General features: G+C 43.4%; 1 protein-coding gene across 2 annotated transcripts in view; it reads left to right on the forward strand.

Annotated features, from left to right (window-relative positions):
- Window positions 1-7,418: 7,418 nt before the first annotated feature.
- LOC123764269 (nuclear hormone receptor HR96) overlaps window positions 7,419-22,212 on the forward strand; it is a 114,350-nt gene continuing 99,556 nt past the window's right edge. The window contains exons 1-2 of one of the 2 annotated variants that reach the window (XM_045751834.2): window positions 7,419-7,437; window positions 19,695-21,269. In XM_045751834.2, coding sequence (XP_045607790.2) covers window positions 20,116-21,269 — 1,154 coding nt within the window. In that variant the 5' untranslated portion in view covers window positions 7,419-7,437; window positions 19,695-20,115. Of the gene's footprint in view, window positions 7,438-19,670; window positions 21,270-22,212 lie in introns of those variants that run through there. The other variant, XM_069338857.1, reaches the window with a different exon arrangement.

Consider the following 22,212-nt stretch of genomic DNA (forward strand, 5'->3'; position numbering starts at 1 on the left):
GAGAAGAGAGGGGGAGGGAGGGAGAGAGAGAGAGAGAGAGACAGAGACAGAGACAGAGAGAGAGAGAGAGAGAGAGAGAGAGAGAGAGAGAGAGAGAGAGAGAGAGAGAGAGAGACAGAGACAGAGACAGAGAGAGACAGAGACAGAGACAGAGACAGAGACAGAGAGAGACAGAGACAGAGACAGAGAGAGAGAGAGAGAGAGAGAGACAGAGAGAGAGAGAGAGAGAGAGCGAGCGAGCGAGCGAGAGCGCGTGTCACGTGTTGCCAGATAAGAACCGGAAGTTCGTCATTACCATCCACAATGACACACAACAACACTGTGCTGACGATAGTGAGGGAGGCCGAGGGTGAGGGGGACCGGGATAAGGGAGACAGGGATAAGGGGGACCGGGATAAGGGTGACAGGGATAAGGGGGACAGGGATAAGGGTGACCGGGATAAGGGTGACAGGGATAAGGGGGACAGGGATAAGGGAGAGAGGGCCAGGAACAGACTGAGAGGGGAATGTAGACGGGAAAGAGGGGAAGAGATATGGCGGGTAAACAGCTCCAACCGCAACTGACCAATATCCAGGGATATGGACCTTATCAGGCAGCCAAACGAGGCACGGGATACGCCCTATACCCCGTGATAATACCCTCCGATAACACCAGTCGTTTCCCCTTCACTTCATCTCTAATTCAATTATGGTGAACATTATTTTAACAGCGTATTTACATCATGTCGACAAGCCATCCCTCCGTAAACAAACACGACGTCAAGCCACTATGGCGGCCCGACGGCTACTGAGGCGGTGATTGGTGGGCGGGTGTGTTATGTTCCCCCCAACGGGGGCGGGGCTTAGGAGCCCACGGACCAATGGCGTTGCGGAAGAGGCCTTGTGGAATCCTCTCCGTGCAAGAAGGGAACACTTTCAAGGCTTCGCAAATATATATATATATACAGAACCGAGAATTATATGTACGGGCAGCACATATAACATCCACTGGACAGTCTACTAGCCAACTCTACCCAGTGTTGGCTAGTAGACTAACTCTACCCAGTGTTGGCTAGTAGACTAATTCTACCCACTGTTGGCTGGTAGACTAACTCTACCCAGTGTTGGCTAGTAGACTAACTCTACCCAGTGTTGGCTAGTAGACTAACTCTACCCAGTGTTGGCTAGTAGACTAACTCTACCCAGTGTTGGCTAGTAGACTAACTCACCCTCCCATACAGGATAACCTCCCATACAGGATAACCCCCCACCCCCATACAGGATAACCTCCCATACAGGATAACCCCCCACCCCCCATACAGGATAACCCCCCACCTCCCATACAGGATAACCCCCACCTCCCATACAGGATAACCCCCACCTCCCATACAGGATAACCCCCACCTCCCATACAGGATAACCCCCCACCCCCCATACAGGATAACCCCCCACCTCCCATACAGGATAACCTCCCATACAGGATAACCCCCCACCTCCCATACAGGATAACCCCCACCTCCCATACAGGATAACCCCCCACCTCTCATACAGGATAACCCCCCACCTCCCATACAGGATAACCCCCCACCTCCCATACAGGATAACCCCCACCTCCCATACAGGATAACCCCCACCTCCCATACAGGATAACCCCCACCTCCCATACAGGATAACCCCCCACCTCCCATACAGGATAACCCCCCACCTCCCATACAGGATAACCCCCCACCTCCCATACAGGATAACCCCCCACCTCCCATACAGGATAACCCCCCACCCCCCATACAGGATAACCCCCCATACAGGATAACCCCCCACCTCCCATACAGGATAACCCCCCACCTCCCATACAGGATAACCCCCACCTCCCATACAGGATAACCTCACATACAGGATAACCCCCCATACAGGATAACTCTCCCACCTCCCATACAGGATAACCCCCCACCTCCCATACAAGATAACCCCCCACCTCCCATACAGGATAACCCCCCTTACAGGATAACCCCCCACCTCCCATACAAGATAACCCCCCACCTCCCATACAGGATAACCCCCCTTACAGGATAACCCCCCACCTCCCATACAGGATAACCTCCCACTAAGAGCCAAGTAAGAACAACGCACCATCACTATGGGATGTGAGTCAGCGCCCCGTGTGTGGCGGGCGGCCGCCGCCATCTTGGTAATGACTCAGCAGTGTGTCCTACTCTGTGCAGAGGACGGGATGTGCCAAGCTGTGTGGCCCATGTCGGGATCTCTGGTGGGTCTATAGGGCTCTTCCAACCCTTCCTCCGAATAGGCAGTTTTAATACTAATTGTAATAAGTACATTGCTGACTGTCTGCATAGTACATAAACACACTTAATTGTGCCCATACATTTACCTCCATATATTCTCCTCGTTTTCTGTTAAAATCAAAATTTTTAGGTTAAAATTTCCGTCTTTGAATCCATATATACAAATTTTAAATATAAAGGTTTTCTTTTTCAGTTTTATTAAACAATGGAGATTTTATACAAAATTTTAAAAAATCCTGAGTTACTTTATAATTTATTGAAAGACTTTAGTTTTGTTTTATTTGTTTTATAAAATTGTAATATCAGTATAGCTATAAAATAAGTACTAATTGTAATTAAGAAGCAATAAATGCTATTAACATGCTCGTCCTCCTACACTGCCAAGGTTAGGTCGTGGTTGTCTATACAGCTTTTCAGGTAAACTCTAATATTACCAATATTTTGGTGTGATGCTGGCGATTAAGTGCATATATGTACTATGCCGATAGTCAGAATTGTACTTTTTACAGTCTATTCGGAGGATGGGCTGGGCTATTCTGTGTCTTTTCTAACCTGGGGCCAGATTCACGAAGCAAGTACGCAAGCACTTACGAACCTGTGCTCCTAATCTTTCTCAATCTTTGGCGGCTTTAAATTTGTAGATTTAAATAAATGTTTATAAATAAATAAATGTTTATTTAGGTAAGGTACATACATACAAGAAATTTTTTTACAAAGATTGGTGGACTTATAGATAGAGCTAGTACATACAATGCCTAAAGCCACTATTACGCAAAGCGTTTCGGGCATGAAAATTTTGCCCCGAGGAGCGAGTTTATTGGGCAGCGCCACTCATCCTGTGAGTGTACACACCGTTATAGCAGCATGACGCTCCCCAGTAGGAAGAAAACCCGCTGGGTTGTTCATCCTGTCACTTGTACCCAGACACAGCTGGGACTTGCTTAACTGTCTCAAGTGAACAGCTCCTCAAACAAGAAGATTAACATCTGTCAACCCTTGAAAGCTTACGTTAGGCTTTGTTTACCATTATTAAACAGTTAATGAGCCCCGAAGCACCAGGAGGCTGTTTATAACAATAACAACAGTTGATTGGCAAGTTGTCACGCTTGTAAACTGTTTAATAAATGTAACCAAAGTCGTCAAAGGTTGAGGAAAGATGTACAGGTTCGTAAGTGCTTGGTGAATCCTGGCCCATCTCTCTCTCTCAGAGTGTCCAGGGCGGCGGAGTCTATAGCAACCCGGCCTCCAAAAATAAAGAGGTAAATGTAACAGCCCCGTAAGTGCAATTATGTACTATGTATGACAGTCAGGAAATGTACTTATTACACTTAGTATTAAAACGTACTGTCAATTCGGAGGATGGGTTGGTGTACAGTCATCGGCATGTGTGTTTGTTTGTTTGATGGTTGAGGCCGGCGTAGGTGTGCTAGATGCTCACTTGTGTTTGTTCTGTTTTTGTAAGTAACAGATCTAAGTAGCACGGGCTATGGCGAGCCCGTGATGGACTTATCTAGCACAGGAGCGGGGCTGAAACTTGTGGGGGAAAGCGCCAATCCACTACGACTATATAGCACTGGGAAGGGGACAGGATAAGGATTTGGGATAGGTCCGTTGGGGGGGGGGGAATGGTGCTCAAACACCTGATGGACGGTCGGGGGATTGAACGCCGACCTGCATGGTGCGAGGCCGTGGCTCTACCGGCCAGCCCAAGTGGTTGGGTTGTTTAGGGTGGGTTAAGAGTTGTTCTCATTGGCCACAATGTCAGGAGGGTGACTGTTGGGGGCTACTCTGGCCCTTGTTCTCCTACGTCATTGGCCACAATGTCAGGAGGTGACTGTTGGGGGGGGCTACTCTGGGCCTTGTTCTCCTACGTCATTGGCCACAATGTCAGGAGGGGGACTGTTGGGGGGGCTACTCTGGCCCTTGTTCTCCTACGTCATTGGCCACAATGTCAGGAGGGGGACTGTTGGGGGCTACTCTGGGCCTTGTTGTCCTGCGTCATTGGCCACAATGTCAGGAGGGTGACTGTTGGGGGCTACTCTGGGCCTTGTTGTCCTGCGTCATTGGCCACAATGTCAGGAGGGTGACTGTTGGGGGCTACTCTGGGCCTTGTTGTCCTGCGTCATTGGCCACGTGGGTGTAAAACGCTTGCCGGGTCGTGTTCCAGGGAGGATGTTATCAGAGGAAACTTGGCTCGTGCACTCGCGCACGCACGCACACACACGCGCACGCGCGCACACACGCGCACGCGCGCGCACACACGCGCACGCGCGCGCACACACGCGCACACACACACACACACACACACACACACACACACACACACACACACACACACACACACACACACACACACACACATCATACACATCATACACATCACACACATCACACACACACACATCACACACATCACACACACACACATCACACACATCACACACACACACATCACACACATCACACATCACACACATCACACACATCACACACATCACACACACACACATCACACACACACACATCACACACATCACACACACACACATCACACACATCACACACACACACATCACACACATCACACACACACACATCACACACATCACACACATCACACACACACACATCACACACACACACAGGAGGAAGCAGGAGACCAGATACAAGGTATCACTTGGGAGATGAAATACTTCAAGAGTCAGAGAGAGAGAAAGACCTGGGGGTTGATATCACGCCAGACCTGTCCCCTGAAGCTCATATCAAGAGGATAACAGCAGCAGCATATGCCAGGCTGGCTAACATAAGAACGGCCTTTAGAAACTTGTGTAAGGAATCTTTCAGAACATTATATACCACATATGTCAGGCCAATCCTGGAGTATGCGGCACCAGCATGGAGTCCATATCTAGTCAAGGATAAGACTAAACTGGAAAAGGTTCAAAGGTTTGCCACCAGACTAGTACCCGAGCTGAGAGGTATGAGCTACGAGGAGAGACTACGGGAATTAAACCTCACTTCGTTGGAAGACAGAAAAGTTAGGGGGGACATGATCACCACATTCAAGATTCTCAAGGGAATCGACAGGGTAGATAAAGACAGGCTATTTAACACAAGGGGCACACGCACTAGGGGACACAGGTGGAAACTGAGTGCCCAAATGAGCCACAGGGATATTAGAAAGAACTTTTGTAGTGTCAGAGTGGTTGACAAATGGAATGCATTAGGGGGTGATGTGGTGGAGGCTGACTCCATACACAGTTTCAAGTGTAGATATGATAGAGCCCAATAGGCTCAGGAACCTGTACACCTGTTGATTGACAGTTGAGAGGCGGGACCAAAGAGCCAGAACTCAACCCCCCGCAAGCACAACTAGGTGAGTACACAGGAAGGAGGAGAGAGAAGGGAGACATGTTACAGACGTATAAAATACTCCGGGGTATTGACAGTAGAGAAAGTGGACATGTTTACAATGAACACCTCTGGACCACAAGGGCGGGGCCGGACGCCTCACACTGAGACGTGTCACAGATGTTAAAAGTTGTAGCGGGTTGTATATGTTATCTTGAGGTTATCTTGAGGTTATCTTGAAATGAATTCAGGGCTTAGCGTCCCTGCGGCCCGGTCCTCGACCAGGCCTCCTTTATTATACAAACCCCCAGGAAGCAGCCCGTAGCAGCTGTCTAACTCCCAGGTACCTATTTACTGCTAGGTAACAGGGGGCATCAGAGTGAAAGAAACTCTGCCTATGTGTTTCCGCCATCGCCGGAGATCGATTTCCGGTTCACAGGACTACGAATCCGTAGCGCTGACCACTCAGCCACAAACCCCTTGACTTGAGGCAAACTCAAGGCACAACTTTAAAAGCAGTTATGATAATGAAACAGACCAAGAGTCATTGCTTTAGACAACTGGCGGCTTGAAAATCGGGGCCCAACACCTAGAGCTTGACCTTTAAGGCACAAATATGTGGAAACAAATGCATTATTAAAATTGGGACAGAGATCTAGAAGGTGAGGAAACACTACATCACTAAACCTTTCTTATTGATTTTGACGGTCCTTCTCCTACGTAAGATCAGCACTGTACATGTGGCTCAGAGAGTATATATATATATATATATATATATATATATATATATATATATATATATATATATATATATATATATATATATATATATATATGACAATGTCAGACCACGGAGGAAAATGAAACAGGAATTTGCTTTTAAGGAAATTCCTGTTTCATTTTCCTCCGTGGTCTGACATTGTCACATTCTTAATCACGTGTTTATTTTCGTGATATACACACACACACACACACACACACACATATATATATATATATATATATATATATATATATATATATATATATATATATATATATATATATACATACATATCTTGAGGTTATCTTGAGTTGATTTCGGGGCTTTTTAGTGTCCCCGCGGCCCGGTCCTTGACCAGGCCTCCACCCCCAGGAAGCAGCCCGTGACAGCTGACTAACACCCAGGTACCTATTTACTGCTAGGTAACAGGGGCATTCAGGGTGAAAGAAACTTTTGCCCATTTGTTTCTGCCTCGTGCGGGAATCGAACCCGCGCCACAGAATTACGAGTCCTGCGCGCTATCCACCAGGCTACGAGGCCCCTACATCCAGCAGTTTAATGCTGGAGGTTACAGTGATCAGAGAGGTAATAACTGTGACCAGCTGACGGAGGAAGATGGCCCCAAGTGTTCGCAGCCTCCGTCGGTCACAGCACTGTGACAGACAGCGGCGGAAATGTCACTGTTCGTAATAAAGGAAGCTGTACGAACAGTTAAGTTACGGGAAGTGATAAGACGAATCCGAACGTCTCCCCGCTGCTTAAAGTTCCCGTCACATATATCATGGTATAGTGTGGAGTTACTCTCCCCTCACTCCACACTACCCATTCCTCCCCCCTCACTCATCCAGAACCCCCCCATTCCACCCCCATCCTACCCTCCTATCCCAGGCGTCAGTACGGTAGGATGGCCTTTCAGTTGTCAAGCTAGCAATGGTCCCCGTACCGTACCCTGGGGGAGGGAGGCGGCGGCCCTTCCTGTATGGTGGACTCCGGCGTCAGTGTCCCGGCGGCTGTGACCCCGTGCTGACCACGCCGGTCCTGTGTGTGCGTGTCTCCTGTGTGTGCGTGTCTCCTGTGTGCGCGTGTCTCCTGTGTGCGTGTCTCCTGTGTGTGGGGGCGGTGGGCTGAGATGGTTTCTGGGCTGTCAGTTGTTAATCCGCCCCTTTCCCGTTCGTGGTGGATTAATACGTGCCAAATCTCTCATTGTGATCGATTAATCCGTGCCAAATCCCTCATTGTGATCGATTAATCCGTGCCAAATCCCTCATTGTGATCGATTAATCCGTGCCAAATCCCTCATTGTGATCGATTAATCCGTGCCAAATCCCTCATTGTGATCGATTAATCCGTGCCAAATCCCTCATTGTGATCGATTAATCCGTGCCAAATCCCTCATTGTGATCGATTAATCCGTGCCAAATCTCTTGTTCGTGATGGATCAATTCCTACCCGGCCCCCGTTCGTGATTAGGTAATCCAACAATTCTATTCCATTCGTGAGTAATCCATCCCCCATCCTGATCAATCCCCCCCCCCCATCGTGATGAATCTATCCATCTGGCGTGATCAATCCCACTTTGTGGTTAATCTACTCCCGTTATGATTAATCTACACACACGTGATCAATCCATCCCCCCCCCCTCGGTTGTAATCAGTCCACGCCCACGTTGAGATTATTCCATCCTGTTGAGATCAATCCAACTTTACATTGTGATCAATCCACTCCCCCCCCCTCCCTTCCCAGCCTCTGACCAAGCAGACTGTTTAGACCTGTGTTCGATTGGCGTCCTCTGGTGGCCGAGTTGACATTATATATATATATATATATATATATATATATATATATATATATATATATATATATATATATATATATATATATATATATATATATAATATTGACCCCTTTATTTTTGGTGTGACTGCTAAGGTACTTTGGATACCTGATCAACCAGGCTGTGGGTCAGGTCAATGACCGGGCCGCGGGCACGCTAAGCCCCGGAAACACTTCCAGGTAACCACAAGGTAGGGATGCGTTTCGCAAGGTCACTCCTTACATTCTTAAAGACTATACTTTACCATGTTTTTACCTAGAACATACCTGGAGAGGGTCTCTGGAGTTCTCCTACTCCCCCCCCCCTCCGATCCCAACCTGAGGCGAGGCTCGACTTGTGATAACTTGGTCCACCAGGCTGTTGCCTGGAGCGGCCCGCAGGCCCACATATCCACTACAGCCTGGTTGGTCCGGCACTTCTTGCAAGAACTTATCTAAGTGCCTCTTGAATACATCCACCTTTGTTCCAGCAATATTTCTAATTCTCGCTGGGAGAGTGTTGAACAGCTGTGGACCTCTGATGTTCAGTGTTCTCTGATTGTGCCTATGACACCTCGGAACAAGTGGATGAAGAACAAGAAGAACAAGTGGCACAGAACAAGTGGATGAAGAACAAGAAGAACAAGTGGATGAAGAACAAGAAGAACAAGTGGATGAATAGCATAATCAATATCCACAATGTTATACCATTCATCCACTTGTTCTCTACCACCCCAAGATAATGTAAGCCTGTGCACAAGCAGGGTACATATCTCCTGCAGTGTAAAGCAACCAACGACCTTAGAAGAGCTTTAAGAGTCCCTGAATCTTGCAGTAACCACCCTGAGCTATCAACACTCTCACTCTCCTGGTCAACAAAGGTGTCCAGCAGCTGGAGGCCCTCATAAACACCGTCAAGTACACGGGAGACATCTCCCGTCACGCAGGGTGCAGTCGCACCTCCACAGATGGCTCAAAAGGGCCACCACTTACGGGCTATTCATGCCCGTGCCACCTATTGGGTGGCTTAATCTTCATCAATCACCGTCAAGTAATATCCTCCCCCGCGATAGCAGCCACATAGTATGTACTAAGGACTTAAATGTGAGCTCAACACGCACTATGTCCTTTCAGGACCATTAACTCCCACAAAATCGACAACTTATGAGTTATTCATGCCTGTGCCGCCTCTTGGGTGGCTTAATCTTCATCAGGCAATCAATCAGGGTAAATTAGTCTTTGATAATGTAAGGAGCGACCTTGCGAAACACCTCCCTAGGCGTCAGACCAAAAATAAAAGTGTGAAAAGGAACTTTGGAGAGTTAATTTTTCAACTTCCCCCAGCAGTGAAGAAAAAAACATAAGAAATATTGAACAGATTCGTGTTAGAATCACTAGTCTTACCCCTCTGGTCATATTCAATATATATATATATATATATATATATCCGTCGTGATGGTCAAGTGGATTAAGGCGTCTTGTACATACCAGTTGCGTTGCTCCTGGGAGTATGGGTTCGAGTCACTTCTGGGGTGTGAGTTTTCAGTTGCACATTGTCCTGGGGACCATTCAGGCTTGTTCGCATATATATATATATATATATATATATATATATATATATATATATATATATATATATATATATATATATATATATGCTGAAAATCCACAGAGAAATGTGAAAGGAAGATGAACGTTTCGGCCTGATAAAGCCGTTGTCAACACCAGACTGACTAGAGGAGAGAGAGGGAGCGTACAGGCCAACACCTGGGACCTGACCAACCCATCTCTAGGGAAAGAATTAACCAGAAACAGGTATAGCTTAGCTTAGAATAGTCAAAGAGGATTAAGCGGTCAGAGAATAAGGATGAAAGATTAAAGAAAAGCCTCATGAACACACAATATATGAATATAATATTGTAAAGAAACATTGCAACCTTCCCTATCAGAGTTTTTCTTAAACTGTTGTGCAATATTATAACTTAAAATGGATCAAGTTTGTACATTCCAGTACTAACATTAAGAAGATTTGGACACTGATTAGAGCAGACTCAATCAAATTCCGTTCCACGAAATCCCCACAATTGGTAATGCTTTTTGCCACATTCCAGTTAATATTGTGATCGCATAAACTCGTATGTAGATACAATGCATTAGACGTTTGGGCAGTTCTAATACTATAAGCATGTTGTGACAACCGCAATTGTAAGGACTTTCCTGTTTGTCCAAGGTACACACAATCACAATCATTGCAGGGAATCGAATACACACAACCTGCTGTATCGGGAGTTTTTATTAAATTGGACTTGATCGTACTATTAGTGAACACCAAATTGATATTAAGTTTCTTAAAAACCGGAGATAGTTTTTCAAGTCCACTCGCATAAGGTACCACCAATGAGTTAATAATTTCTGGTTTCGCCTTAGGGACGTGATTATAAAACGTACGCTTGGCTTGTCCGAACGAGCAATCCAAAAACATCTTAGGATATTGTAAACTCTTCCCAATTTCATATATTTTAGCAATCTCTTCATCAAAAAACTCAGGGCTGCAAACCCTCAAAGCTCGTAGAAACATTCCTGAAAATACTGCCAGTTTAACTTTACTATGATGATTCGAATAAAAATGAACATACTACCCCACGTTGGTAGGTCTCCTATACACATTAAATTTGAACTTTCTAGTGACTCTATGAATCATAATGTCCAAAAACGGAAGAGTACCATTCTCCTCAGTCTCACAAGTGAATTTTATTGAAGGTACCAAAGAATTGAGTTCATTAAGAAAAACTATCTGGTCTTTGTCACACGGCCATAAGCACAAAATATCATCAACATACCTAAACCAAACTACATTAGCAGGGATAATCCTGGATAAGATTTTTGTTTCGAAGAATTCCATATACAAATTGCTTAAAACTGGGGAAAGGGGATTGCCCATCGCCATACCAAATGTTTGTTTGAAATTTATTAACACTAAAACAATTGTCTTTTATACACAATTTGATAAGTTCCAATACTTTATTGGTCTGCAAGCTCAAATTATATTTAGGCAGTTCCTCACGTAGAAATTCTAACCAATCATCATCAGGTACTTTAGTGAATAAAGTGGTCACATCGAAACTTATTAATTTAAAATCAAAATTTAAATTCAGTGTGGATAGCTTATTAACTAAGTCTACATTGTTTGTCAAGTGTGGGAACCGACCTGTGAGATTTATATTTATTTAATTTATATGAATTTATATTTACGTTAATTTATATACTTCGATAGCAATTTGTATAATGTTAAGTGGACTGTATTTCTGCAATAATCTCATAATCTCACAAATCGATCCTCTACACATTAGGGGGGGTTTATATTACACATATGCAGCCAATCAAATTACAGTAATAGCTACATACATTGATGAGGTTCCTTCTCTTATAGTACAGCAGGTTAGTCCACCAGGTATAACTAGAGTGTAGACACCAAATTATCCTCTTTGAGGTAGCTTCTATCACCCAGTAACTGGTGCACATAATCTTGCATCCTCGTCTTGACCTGTCAAAAGTGCGCTAGCTGTGAAGCCAGAATCCTATATATGACAAGTATATCAGAGAAAACAGTACATGGAACATGAGGACCTGGCTTAATTACCTTTAGTTTGAGGCTTCCATGTGATCTAACCGGATAACCCTACCCAATGACATTAATGGCCACTAATGATAGATAATGGGTTTCGGATAGACACTTAACTTGAATTTGTAGACAGCGTGTTGATAATGGTACACTTTTAGTTTCCATAACACTACGTCCAAGTAAATTTAACAGGAGCCGAATTTGCTCCCGTGTGAGCCTCTGGTCTAGTATAAACAATGGCTGCCCCTTCCTCCTCACTCTGACGCCTGGCTTACATTGTCCACATTTCAGAAAGTGATAGAAGGGTCACATTTACTCTACTTTAATATTGATAATTAAGTTAATTTATATAAGATGTTTTTATGATGGTAAAGTCCAAAGACTAATGTATTTAAGAACAATTCCCAGCAGAATAGCTGGTGAATTATAATAGTATGTGGTGATGATATCCCGTTTTCTATAGACGGTAATTCCACTACAAGTTACGTTTTCTATGGTTAACTTGTTGGTAATACAGTTATTATCTGTATGATTATTACATGGTGTCGGATTTTCCGACATAATTCCCCAGGGGGCTGCTCACGGGTCGAAGTCCTCTTTAGAACAGACGAACACCGATACTCCTCCTTCGAATTATAGTTAGTAATCACACATTTGTGCGTCTGTTCGTACAGGACGGATGTCCCGTACTAGAGTTGCAGGGGTTAGAAGTCTAATGCGATTTCATTTCCCTGTCAACTCTTGAAAGGCTAATATTCAAGCCTAATTACATATTATTTAACCCAGAAGACTGGATGCGATCAAGTACTACAGTCAAGTATGATTCAGGGACTGCAGTGAGATCAGTGACATCAGATATAACTTGAAGTTTCTTCAGGTAACTGGTCACTGATATATAAACACTGAGGCCCATGGAATACATCTTGATTAAATAATAAATGTATCAAATCAGTCATCAGATTTATTGGGGTTTAATTTAGTTAATTGATTCAGAAGATTGAATAGCTCATCATTAAAGTAAAGTATGGTTCTGAGACTGCAGTGGGTTCAGTGACATTGGTCGCAGTGACTTGTAGCTGCTTAAGCTACTGTTCACTGATTTGCCACTGAGGCCTCATGAACTCATCTTCAGCTTCAAATGATGATACTAACATCAACCTCTGTTGGTATAGTCAACTGTAATCTCCTTAGTATAATGCTACTGGAGAAATATAATCAGCTGACAAATTTAGATTTCTACTGGTATTGTTTATCTGCAGGCATAGGTCTCCTCAGGCTTGATACTGGGCCTGAGAGTAATTTACCTCCTGCAGAGTTTAACATGGTTATACCCTGATATTTAGTAGGGCTACCGATGAATCGATGGCAATAGTCTGTCCCAACAAGGAGACCGAAGTCAGTGAGGTGATCAGACTTAATATTATCTGCCAATTTTATTCCTCTATTTCTCAGGAATTTGGCTGTTGCTCTCAGACCTTGAACTTGTAGGTCTACTGGTATTTTGTCCACCACAATGGCTTGTACTCGACAGACGTACCTGCCTAAGCGTACTGATGGTTGTACCACCTGGTAGACTTGAGGTCCTGCATCTGTTACAAACCCTGAGATGTTGAATGACGTCTGGGCTACAGGCCTTAATTGTAGTTCATCTGCCAACTTTTTAGTGATATATGTTCTCTGGGATCCTTGGTCAAACAACCCACGGGTATGGACCTTGGCCCTCTTATTCAGGATGGTAATTTGGGCAGTAGGCAAAGTCGTATTACCTTTAGACTTTGCCGATTGGACACTGTTTGTTTGTTGCACCTTGCAGTACTGTACTGTGGTGGGAATGCTATCTTCCACCTTGGGTTTTGGAGACGTTGTTTTGGTGTCTCTGCATAATGCTGCATGGTGCTGACCTTTGTTACACCTATTACAGGTGTGTAATTGGGTATCACAGTCGTTGATGTTATGTTTCCTGAGGCACCTCGTGCAATGTTGCAAATCTTTGAGTCGCTCAACACGGGCGTCACTATCAGGAAAATTAGGGCAGTGGTACATTGAATGTTTCTCATTGCAGAACAAACATGTTCCATAGCTTCCAGTACCCTTTGGTGTCACGTTCTTGGGTGACACAGTAACTATAGGCTTGGAGGGTCCCACTGCATATACGCCCACACTGCCACTGTTCCACTTTGGTGTTGAATTATATTGTCTAGATTGATTTGGTGTACCTTTGGTACTCTGTGGTTTACTATTATTAGTTTCTGAGGGTTTACTTGGTGGTTTTAATTTGTCATGTGTTCGTAATTGATGAACTACTGACTTTAAACCTTCAGATATTTCACTCATGGATAAGATGCTTTTATTGTAATGAGCACTCATTTGTCTCAATATGTCCCTAGGTATTTTCTCCTGGACAATTATTTTCAAGACCCACTCAGCCCCGTTTGTATCTGCTGTCAAGCTGAGGGCATTGATCAATGATTCTACCTCCAGCTTGAAGACTTGGAGTGAATCAGCTGAAGCCTCCGGTGGGGGTAAATGCAACAGCTCATGAACTAAATGTGATGTTCTTACTTCTGGATCAGCATAATTATCCTTGAGGAGTTTTACTGCCAGATCATAGCCGTCATTAGTTAATCTCAGATGGGATACTACTGTTTTAGCCTCACCTGATAATTGGCCTTGCAAATAAGAGAATTTACTACTCTTTGGTAAAGATTGTTTTGAGTCTACAAGGTCAACGAATTTGTTCCAAAATTCATCCCAATCTTCCTCATCTTTTCCTGAGAAAGTGGGTAAATTAATTGGAGGGAGTCGAGCTTCTGCTTGACTCGTATTAGATGCAACTGTTGTTGTTGTTGCTGTTGCCTTGTTCTGGGCAATTAATTTGACATAAGGCTGTAACGTGGCCTGAGTGTGATCTTCATAATTCGCAAGATCAACCATAATGTCGTCTATTTCTGTTTCTGATAAATTAGTGTTGGCAAGTTCAGCCACATATGTTGCTATTTGACATTTGATTTGCTCAAATTTACCTGCAGCTGCTTGATAATAGCTTTCCAGGTCAGCATAATCAACTGTTGATTGTTGTGACAAATCTTCACATTTCTTGATCTGTCTTGTTAAGTGGCCTTTAAGACCTGCAAGGGTTCTTTTCATTCTCCCTGCATTATCCATACTGGCTAGTTGGAGAAGCCTTGTGGGGCTTGTACTTGGGCTGCTCATAATACTGAACAAGCTCTAATGGTAGCCTAGGGTAAATTCTGAACTCACTAGGCAATAATCCTACCTCTACTAGAGGTTAGCACTTAAAATTAATACACATTATATATATACAATCATACACACTAATGATTTGAGTGATAAACCAGTGTCATTGGAAGTACCTTTAGGTTAGCTCTTCTATATCACCCTAGGATGGTAGAGACACTAATTAATCACTCAAAGGTGTAATGATCATAAGTAACTTATTATATATACACAACTCAACTCGAGTTGATAAAAATTACACCCAAAATAGGGTCTGGACCATTCATTAATGGTGTTAGGTTGTTCAATATAGTACAACTGACTATTGTAATAATGGGACTAGGATGAACAATAATAGTTCAACTAGTCAATGGTAATATCCTACCCTGTTGTGGGTTGGCAATTAGTAAATATTATATTGAGAACACTAGTGCAATTTATATTAAATGATTCTCTATTTTGGAGAAATAATATACACAATTATTGATAATAGCCTCTTAATTAGCCTCTATGAAACTTCTAATATTATCTAGAAGTATTAAATATTATTAGTGACCTCGCGAAATAAACTCCACAAAATTCGTAGATAATCTCTCGCGAAATGTAACACCACGAAATCCGTGAACAATCTCGCGACACAGTCACTAATTGGCTGGCTTCAATATTAGCGCTGTCATTTCACGAAATAACACGCCACCAAATATCTGTGGGTGTGCATGAAACCGCTGATGAGGCTGAACTCAGTTGAGGGAGGCTCCTGAGCTCCCTCGAGGCTTCGCCGCTGTCTTTGACTGGCTGGCCTTGTTTAAATAACACTGCACTAGTATTTAATGAATCCACTGGATAACTGGTTCATCCGGTACTAAGATGACCAAATGTGGGTTCAAAGGACCGAATATTCCGGTTCCGAAGGTCCAAATAATCCGGTTCGAAGGACCAAATAATGTGGGAACCGACCTGTGAGATTTATATTTATTTAATTTATATGAATTTATATTTACGTTAATTTATATACTTCGATAGCAATTTGTATAATGTTAAGTGGACTGTATTTCTGCAATAATCTCATAATCTCACAAATCGATCCTCTACACATTAGGGGGGGTTTATATTACACATATGCAGCCAATCAAATTACAGTAATAGCTACATACATTGATGAGGTTCCTTCTCTTATAGTACAGCAGGTTAGTCCACCAGGTATAACTAGAGTGTAGACACCAAATTATCCTCTTTGAGGTAGCTTCTATCACCCAGTAACTGGTGCACATAATCTTGCATCCTCGTCTTGACCTGTCAAAAGTGCGCTAGCTGTGAAGCCAGAATCCTATATATGACAAGTATATCAGAGAAAACAGTACATGGAACATGAGGACCTGGCTTAATTACCTTTAGTTTGAGGCTTCCATGTGATCTAACCGGATAACCCTACCCAATGACATTAATGGCCACTAATGATAGATAATGGGTTTCGGATAGACACTTAACTTGAATTTGTAGACAGCGTGTTGATAATGGTACACTTTTAGTTTCCATAACACTACGTCCAAGTAAATTTAACAGGAGCCGAATTTGCTCCCGTGTGAGCCTCTGGTCTAGTATAAACAATGGCTGCCCCTTCCTCCTCACTCTGACGCCTGGCTTACATTGTCCACATTTCAGAAAGTGATAGAAGGGTCACATTTACTCTACTTTAATATTGATAATTAAGTTAATTTATATAAGATGTTTTTATGATGGTAAAGTCCAAAGACTAATGTATTTAAGAACAATTCCCAGCAGAATAGCTGGTGAATTATAATAGTATGTGGTGATGATATCCCGTTTTCTATAGACGGTAATTCCACTACAAGTTACGTTTTCTATGGTTAACTTGTTGGTAATACAGTTATTATCTGTATGATTATTACATGGTGTCGGATTTTCCGACATCAAGTGTGAGTTGGAAATAGTACCAACTATAGGGGACAAAACTTTGACTAACCACTTAGAGAGTTTATAAGCCGCCGAACCAATTGAACTAATAATCGGCCTTGCCGGATTATATGGCTTATGAGTTTTATAAGACCATACATGTAAGGAAGAGAGGGGGATCGACTTGTTAGCCTAGATATCAACTCTTTATCGCCTTTACACACAGTTTTAAGAGTTTTGTTAAAATGTGCAATCACTTTTTCAGTAGGATCTCTATTAATCAATAGATAAGTATCCCTGTCTTCCAGGAGTAACTCCATCTTTCGGACATAGTTATCTTTATTCATAATAACTACTGCATTTGACTTATCAGCCTTGGTAATGTGTAATGAATTATCTTCTTTGAGATTTTTAAACACATCAACAACTCGAATTGGAAAATTAGGAACAGAATTGTTAAGTAAAACACCATACATCATACCAAAGGTATGATACATCATACCAAAGGTATGATGTATGGCATCATACATCATACCAAAGGTATGATGTATGGTGTATGTGAGATGCGCCATCATATGCCATACATCATACCTTTGGTATGATGTATGATGCCATACATCATACCTTTGGTATGATGTATCATACCTTTGGTATGATGTATGGTGTTTTACTTAACAATTCTGTTCCTAATTTTCCAATTCGAGTTGTTGATGTGTTTAAAAATCTCAAAGAAGATAATTCATTACACATTACCAAGGCTGATAAGTCAAATGCAGTAGTTATTATGAATAAAGATAACTATGTCCGAAAGATGGAGTTACTCCTGGAAGACAGGGATACTTATCTATTGATTAATAGAGATCCTACTGAAAAAGTGATTGCACATTTTAACAAAACTCTTAAAACTGTGTGTAAAGGCGATAAAGAGTTGATATCTAGGCTAACAAGTCGATCCCCCTCTCTTCCTTACATGTATGGTCTTATAAAACTCATAAGCCATATAATCCGGCAAGGCCGATTATTAGTTCAATTGGTTCGGCGGCTTATAAACTCTCTAAGTGGTTAGTCAAAGTTTTGTCCCCTATAGTTGGTACTATTTCCAACTCACACTTGACAAACAATGTGGACTTAGTTAATAAGCTATCCACACTGAATTTAAATTTTGATTTTAAATTAATAAGTTTCGATGTGACCACTTTATTCACTAAAGTACCTGATGATGATTGGTTAGAATTTCTACGTGAGGAACTGCCTAAATATAATTTGAGCTTGCAGATCAATAAAGTATTGGAACTTATCATATTGTGTATAAAAGACAATTGTTTTAGTGTTAATGGAAAAATTTTCAAACAAACATTTGGTATGGAGATGGGCAATCCCCTTTCCCCAGTTTTAAGCAATTTGTATATGGAATTCTTCGAAACAAAAATCTTATCCAGGATTATCCCTGCTAATGTAGTTTGGTTTAGGTATGTTGATGATATTTTGTGCTTATGGCCGTGCGACAAAGACCAGATAGTTTTTCTTAATGAACTCAATTCTTTGGTACCTTCAATAAAATTCACTTGTGAGACTGAGGAGAATGGTACTCTTCCGTTTTTGGACATTATGATTCATAGAGTCACTAGAAAGTTCAAATTTAATGTGTATAGGAAACCTACCAACGTGGGGTCGTATGTTCATTTTTATTCGAATCATCATAGTAAAGTTAAACAGGCAGTATTTTCAGGAATGTTTCTACGAGCTTTGAGGGTTTGCAGCCCTGAGTTTTTTGATGAAGAGATTGCTAAAATATATGAAATTGGGAAGAGTTTACAATATCCTAAGATGTTTTTGGATTGCTCGTTCGGACAAGCCAAGCGTACGTTTTATAATCACGTCCCTAAGGCGAAACCAGAAATTATTAACTCATTGGTGGTACCTTATGCGAGTGGACTTGAAAAACTATCTCCGGTTTTTAAGAAACTTAATATTAATTTGGTGTTCACTAATAGTACGATCAAGTCCAATTTAATAAAAACTCCCGATACAGCAGGTTGTGTGTATTCGATTCCCTGCAATGATTGTGATTGTGTGTACCTTGGACAAACAGGAAAGTCCTTACAATTGCGGTTGTCACAACATGCTTATAGTATTAGAACTGCCCAAACGTCTAATGCATTGTATCTACATACGAGTTTATGCGATCACAATATTAACTGGAATGGGGCAAAAAGCATTACCAATTGTGGTGGTTTTATGGAACAGAATTTGATTGAGTCTGCTCTAATCAGTGTCCAAATCTTCTTAATGTTAGTACTGGTATGTACAAACTTGATCCATTTTAAGTTATAATATTGCACAACAGTTTAAGAAAAACTCTGATAGGGAAGGTTGCAATGTTTCTTTACAATATTATATTCATATATTGTGTGTTCATGAGGCTTTTCTTTAATCTTTCATCCTTATTCTCTGACCGCTTAATCCTCTTTGACTATTCTAAGCTAAGCTATACCTGTTTCTGGTTAATTCTTTCCCTAGAGATGGGTTGGTCAGGTCCCAGGTGTTGGCCTGTACGCTCCCTCTCTCTCCTCTAGTCAGTCTGGTGTTGACAACGGCTTTAACAGGCCGAAACGTTCATCTTCCTTTCACATTTCTCTGTATTTTCCGCATAAAAATGATCAGTGTTTTGTGATCGTCAATTGAATATATATTTATATATTTATTTCGTCTATAGATGCTGTACTCTATGTAGGTTTTTGGTGCATTCCACAAGTCCATAGTGATGACTGCTCGGGAATATTGGACGTTGTTGGGTCGTTGTGTCTGATGCTACTGAACACTGGTGGATGGTGTGTTAACTGCCCGTTGGTGGTGGTTTGTGGGACGAGACCGGGACGGACGCAGTTTTGGAGGTGCCGTTGAAAGTTGGCCCTCGACAGGGATTTAGTCAGTGGTGGCCGGTTTCTAAGTGACTGGGGCCGGTTTCTAAATGACCGCGGCCGGTTTCTAGGTGACCAAAGCCGGTTTCTAAGTGACCGCGGCCGGTTTCTAAGTGACCGCTGCCGGTTTCTAAGTGACCGCGGCCGGTTTCTAAGTGACCGCGGCCAGTTTCTAGGGAACCGGGCCAGCGTATCTTCTCCCCGCACGAGTGTCGTATGGGACACGGATGCCTGATGCGGCGTAAAGCGGAAGACAGACATGCGGCTGTCATGTCTTGCCGGGATACTCAGTCCAACACGCCCACCTGCAGCTCCACGCCCACCTGCAGCTCCATGCCCACCTGCAGCTCCACACCCACCTGCAGCTCCACGCCCACCTGCAGCTCCGCACCCACCACCACTAATGTTGCTGCCTCGCCCTCCACCACACCCACTAGCCAACCAAGCGTCATTCTCAAAGCTCATGACTCTATACTCGAGCAGTCCAGAAACTTACCCATTCCAGTGCTTCCCCAGAGTCTGGAATCTCATGTTCCAGCCCTCCAGGACGCCCCAGATGTCTCCATCACTGCTGTTCATTTCCTGGAGTCAGAGATTCCAGCGGCGAGCCTCGACAACAGCACCCGGGAGATGGCGTGCGAGGGTAGCCTGGAAGACTGGAACGAAGGCGACCAACCTTGGTACACGTGTCTCTACTCCCCCGTGTCGCTGGAACACTCTCCCGCGCATCAGGTGCTGGAAGTTGGTGCAGGGGGCGGCGGTGTTGTCTTCCAGGTTCAGAACCCCACTGGAGCCACCTCCATGGGCTCTGGAACCAACTACATTGACTCTGGAGCCACTTACATGAGCTCTGGAGCCACATATATGGGCTCTGAAGCCACATATACGGGTTCTGAAGCCACATACATGGGCTCTGAAGCCACCTACACGGGGTCTACTCTGCCTCACGGAGTCGTATCTTCATCGCAAATGGCACCTGGAATGATGCCATCCTCGCCACCTGGAATGATGCTACCCTCGCCAGCTATGCCACCAGGATTGATGCCAATGTCCCCGACGGTTCTATCTGGAATCCTGCCACCGCATCCAGGAGGCATGGTGCCTCAACCAGCCGCTTCCTCCTTCCCAGCTTGCAGCTTTCCCGTCTGCACCTCTCCATCCCTTATGCCGAACTCCATCTATACCCTGGCTGGCCCTTCCCTGCCTCAGGCAGGTGGAGACTCCGTCACTATCAAGATGGAGGACGGGCCGATGGATAGAGCCGGGGTTGAAGCAGACGGTAGTGACGCCTGGATGGTGGACGGCGGCGCTGGTGCTGCCATCTGGTCTCTGAAGGTGGAACCTTGGCGTACGCCACACCACCAGCCCAGGTGAGCTCAGTTATTTTTGAACTGGTAGTTACAGCGACGGCCGTGCTTCTGGCAGATCGCCATTCCCTTACCGATAGTTTACAAGTGGTTGGGCACTATTCCTTCCCTCCACCCTATCCCTGTCCTTTCCAAGCGCTATATAGTTATACTGACTGTTGACGTAGTGTTCAAAACTTAGAATCTTGCAACCCCCCCCCCCCCCCCTCCTCCCACACACACAAAAAAAAAATGCGTCCACATGGATGCTCTTAATTCTGGAGAAGCCCCGAGAACGGAGTCAAGAACTAGATCTAGCGTTTCCTATGTCTAGCTCAGTAGGCCAAAGATTGCACATGTTAAACCTAGAATTACAGAGTTTCCCCTTCGGACAGGTTAGCCTGGGTTTTCTTTTTATTATTATTATTTTCTACCACAGACGTGGCCACACATTTACAATGCTAACCAGCATATATACATTTTCTTTTGTCCTCCATGGACAGGGTTAGAGATGTGTTAAACATATAGTTCAAGGGTTTATTGAACACTCAACCACAGAAGGTGATTCGGTGCTTTTAAAATGGTACGCTAACCAACATACGTAAATACACAGGTTTATGTATGCCCTACATAAAGTGTTCGATTTGTCTTTTACATAGTGTCATTAATGTGCATTCACAAAGGTGAAATGTAATTCTGATCAGCTTCTATATATACTTTATACACATACATACACACACACACATATATACGTTCATATACATATATACACACACACATGCATTCACATACATTTGTCTCTTTTATTCCGACAGGGTGAGATAGCTGATAAGAGAAACTAGTGTGCAATTAAGCACTTAATCACTGAAGGTGATGAAGGTGCTTTAACAAGCTCAGGTTATATAGTTACATCTCATACATTGTATAATTGATACATTACATGGTCAATCTTGGATACAAGTCCAAT

The sequence above is a fragment of the Procambarus clarkii genome, chromosome 5 (assembly GCF_040958095.1).
Source record: "Procambarus clarkii isolate CNS0578487 chromosome 5, FALCON_Pclarkii_2.0, whole genome shotgun sequence".
NCBI lineage: Eukaryota > Metazoa > Arthropoda > Malacostraca > Decapoda > Cambaridae > Procambarus > Procambarus clarkii.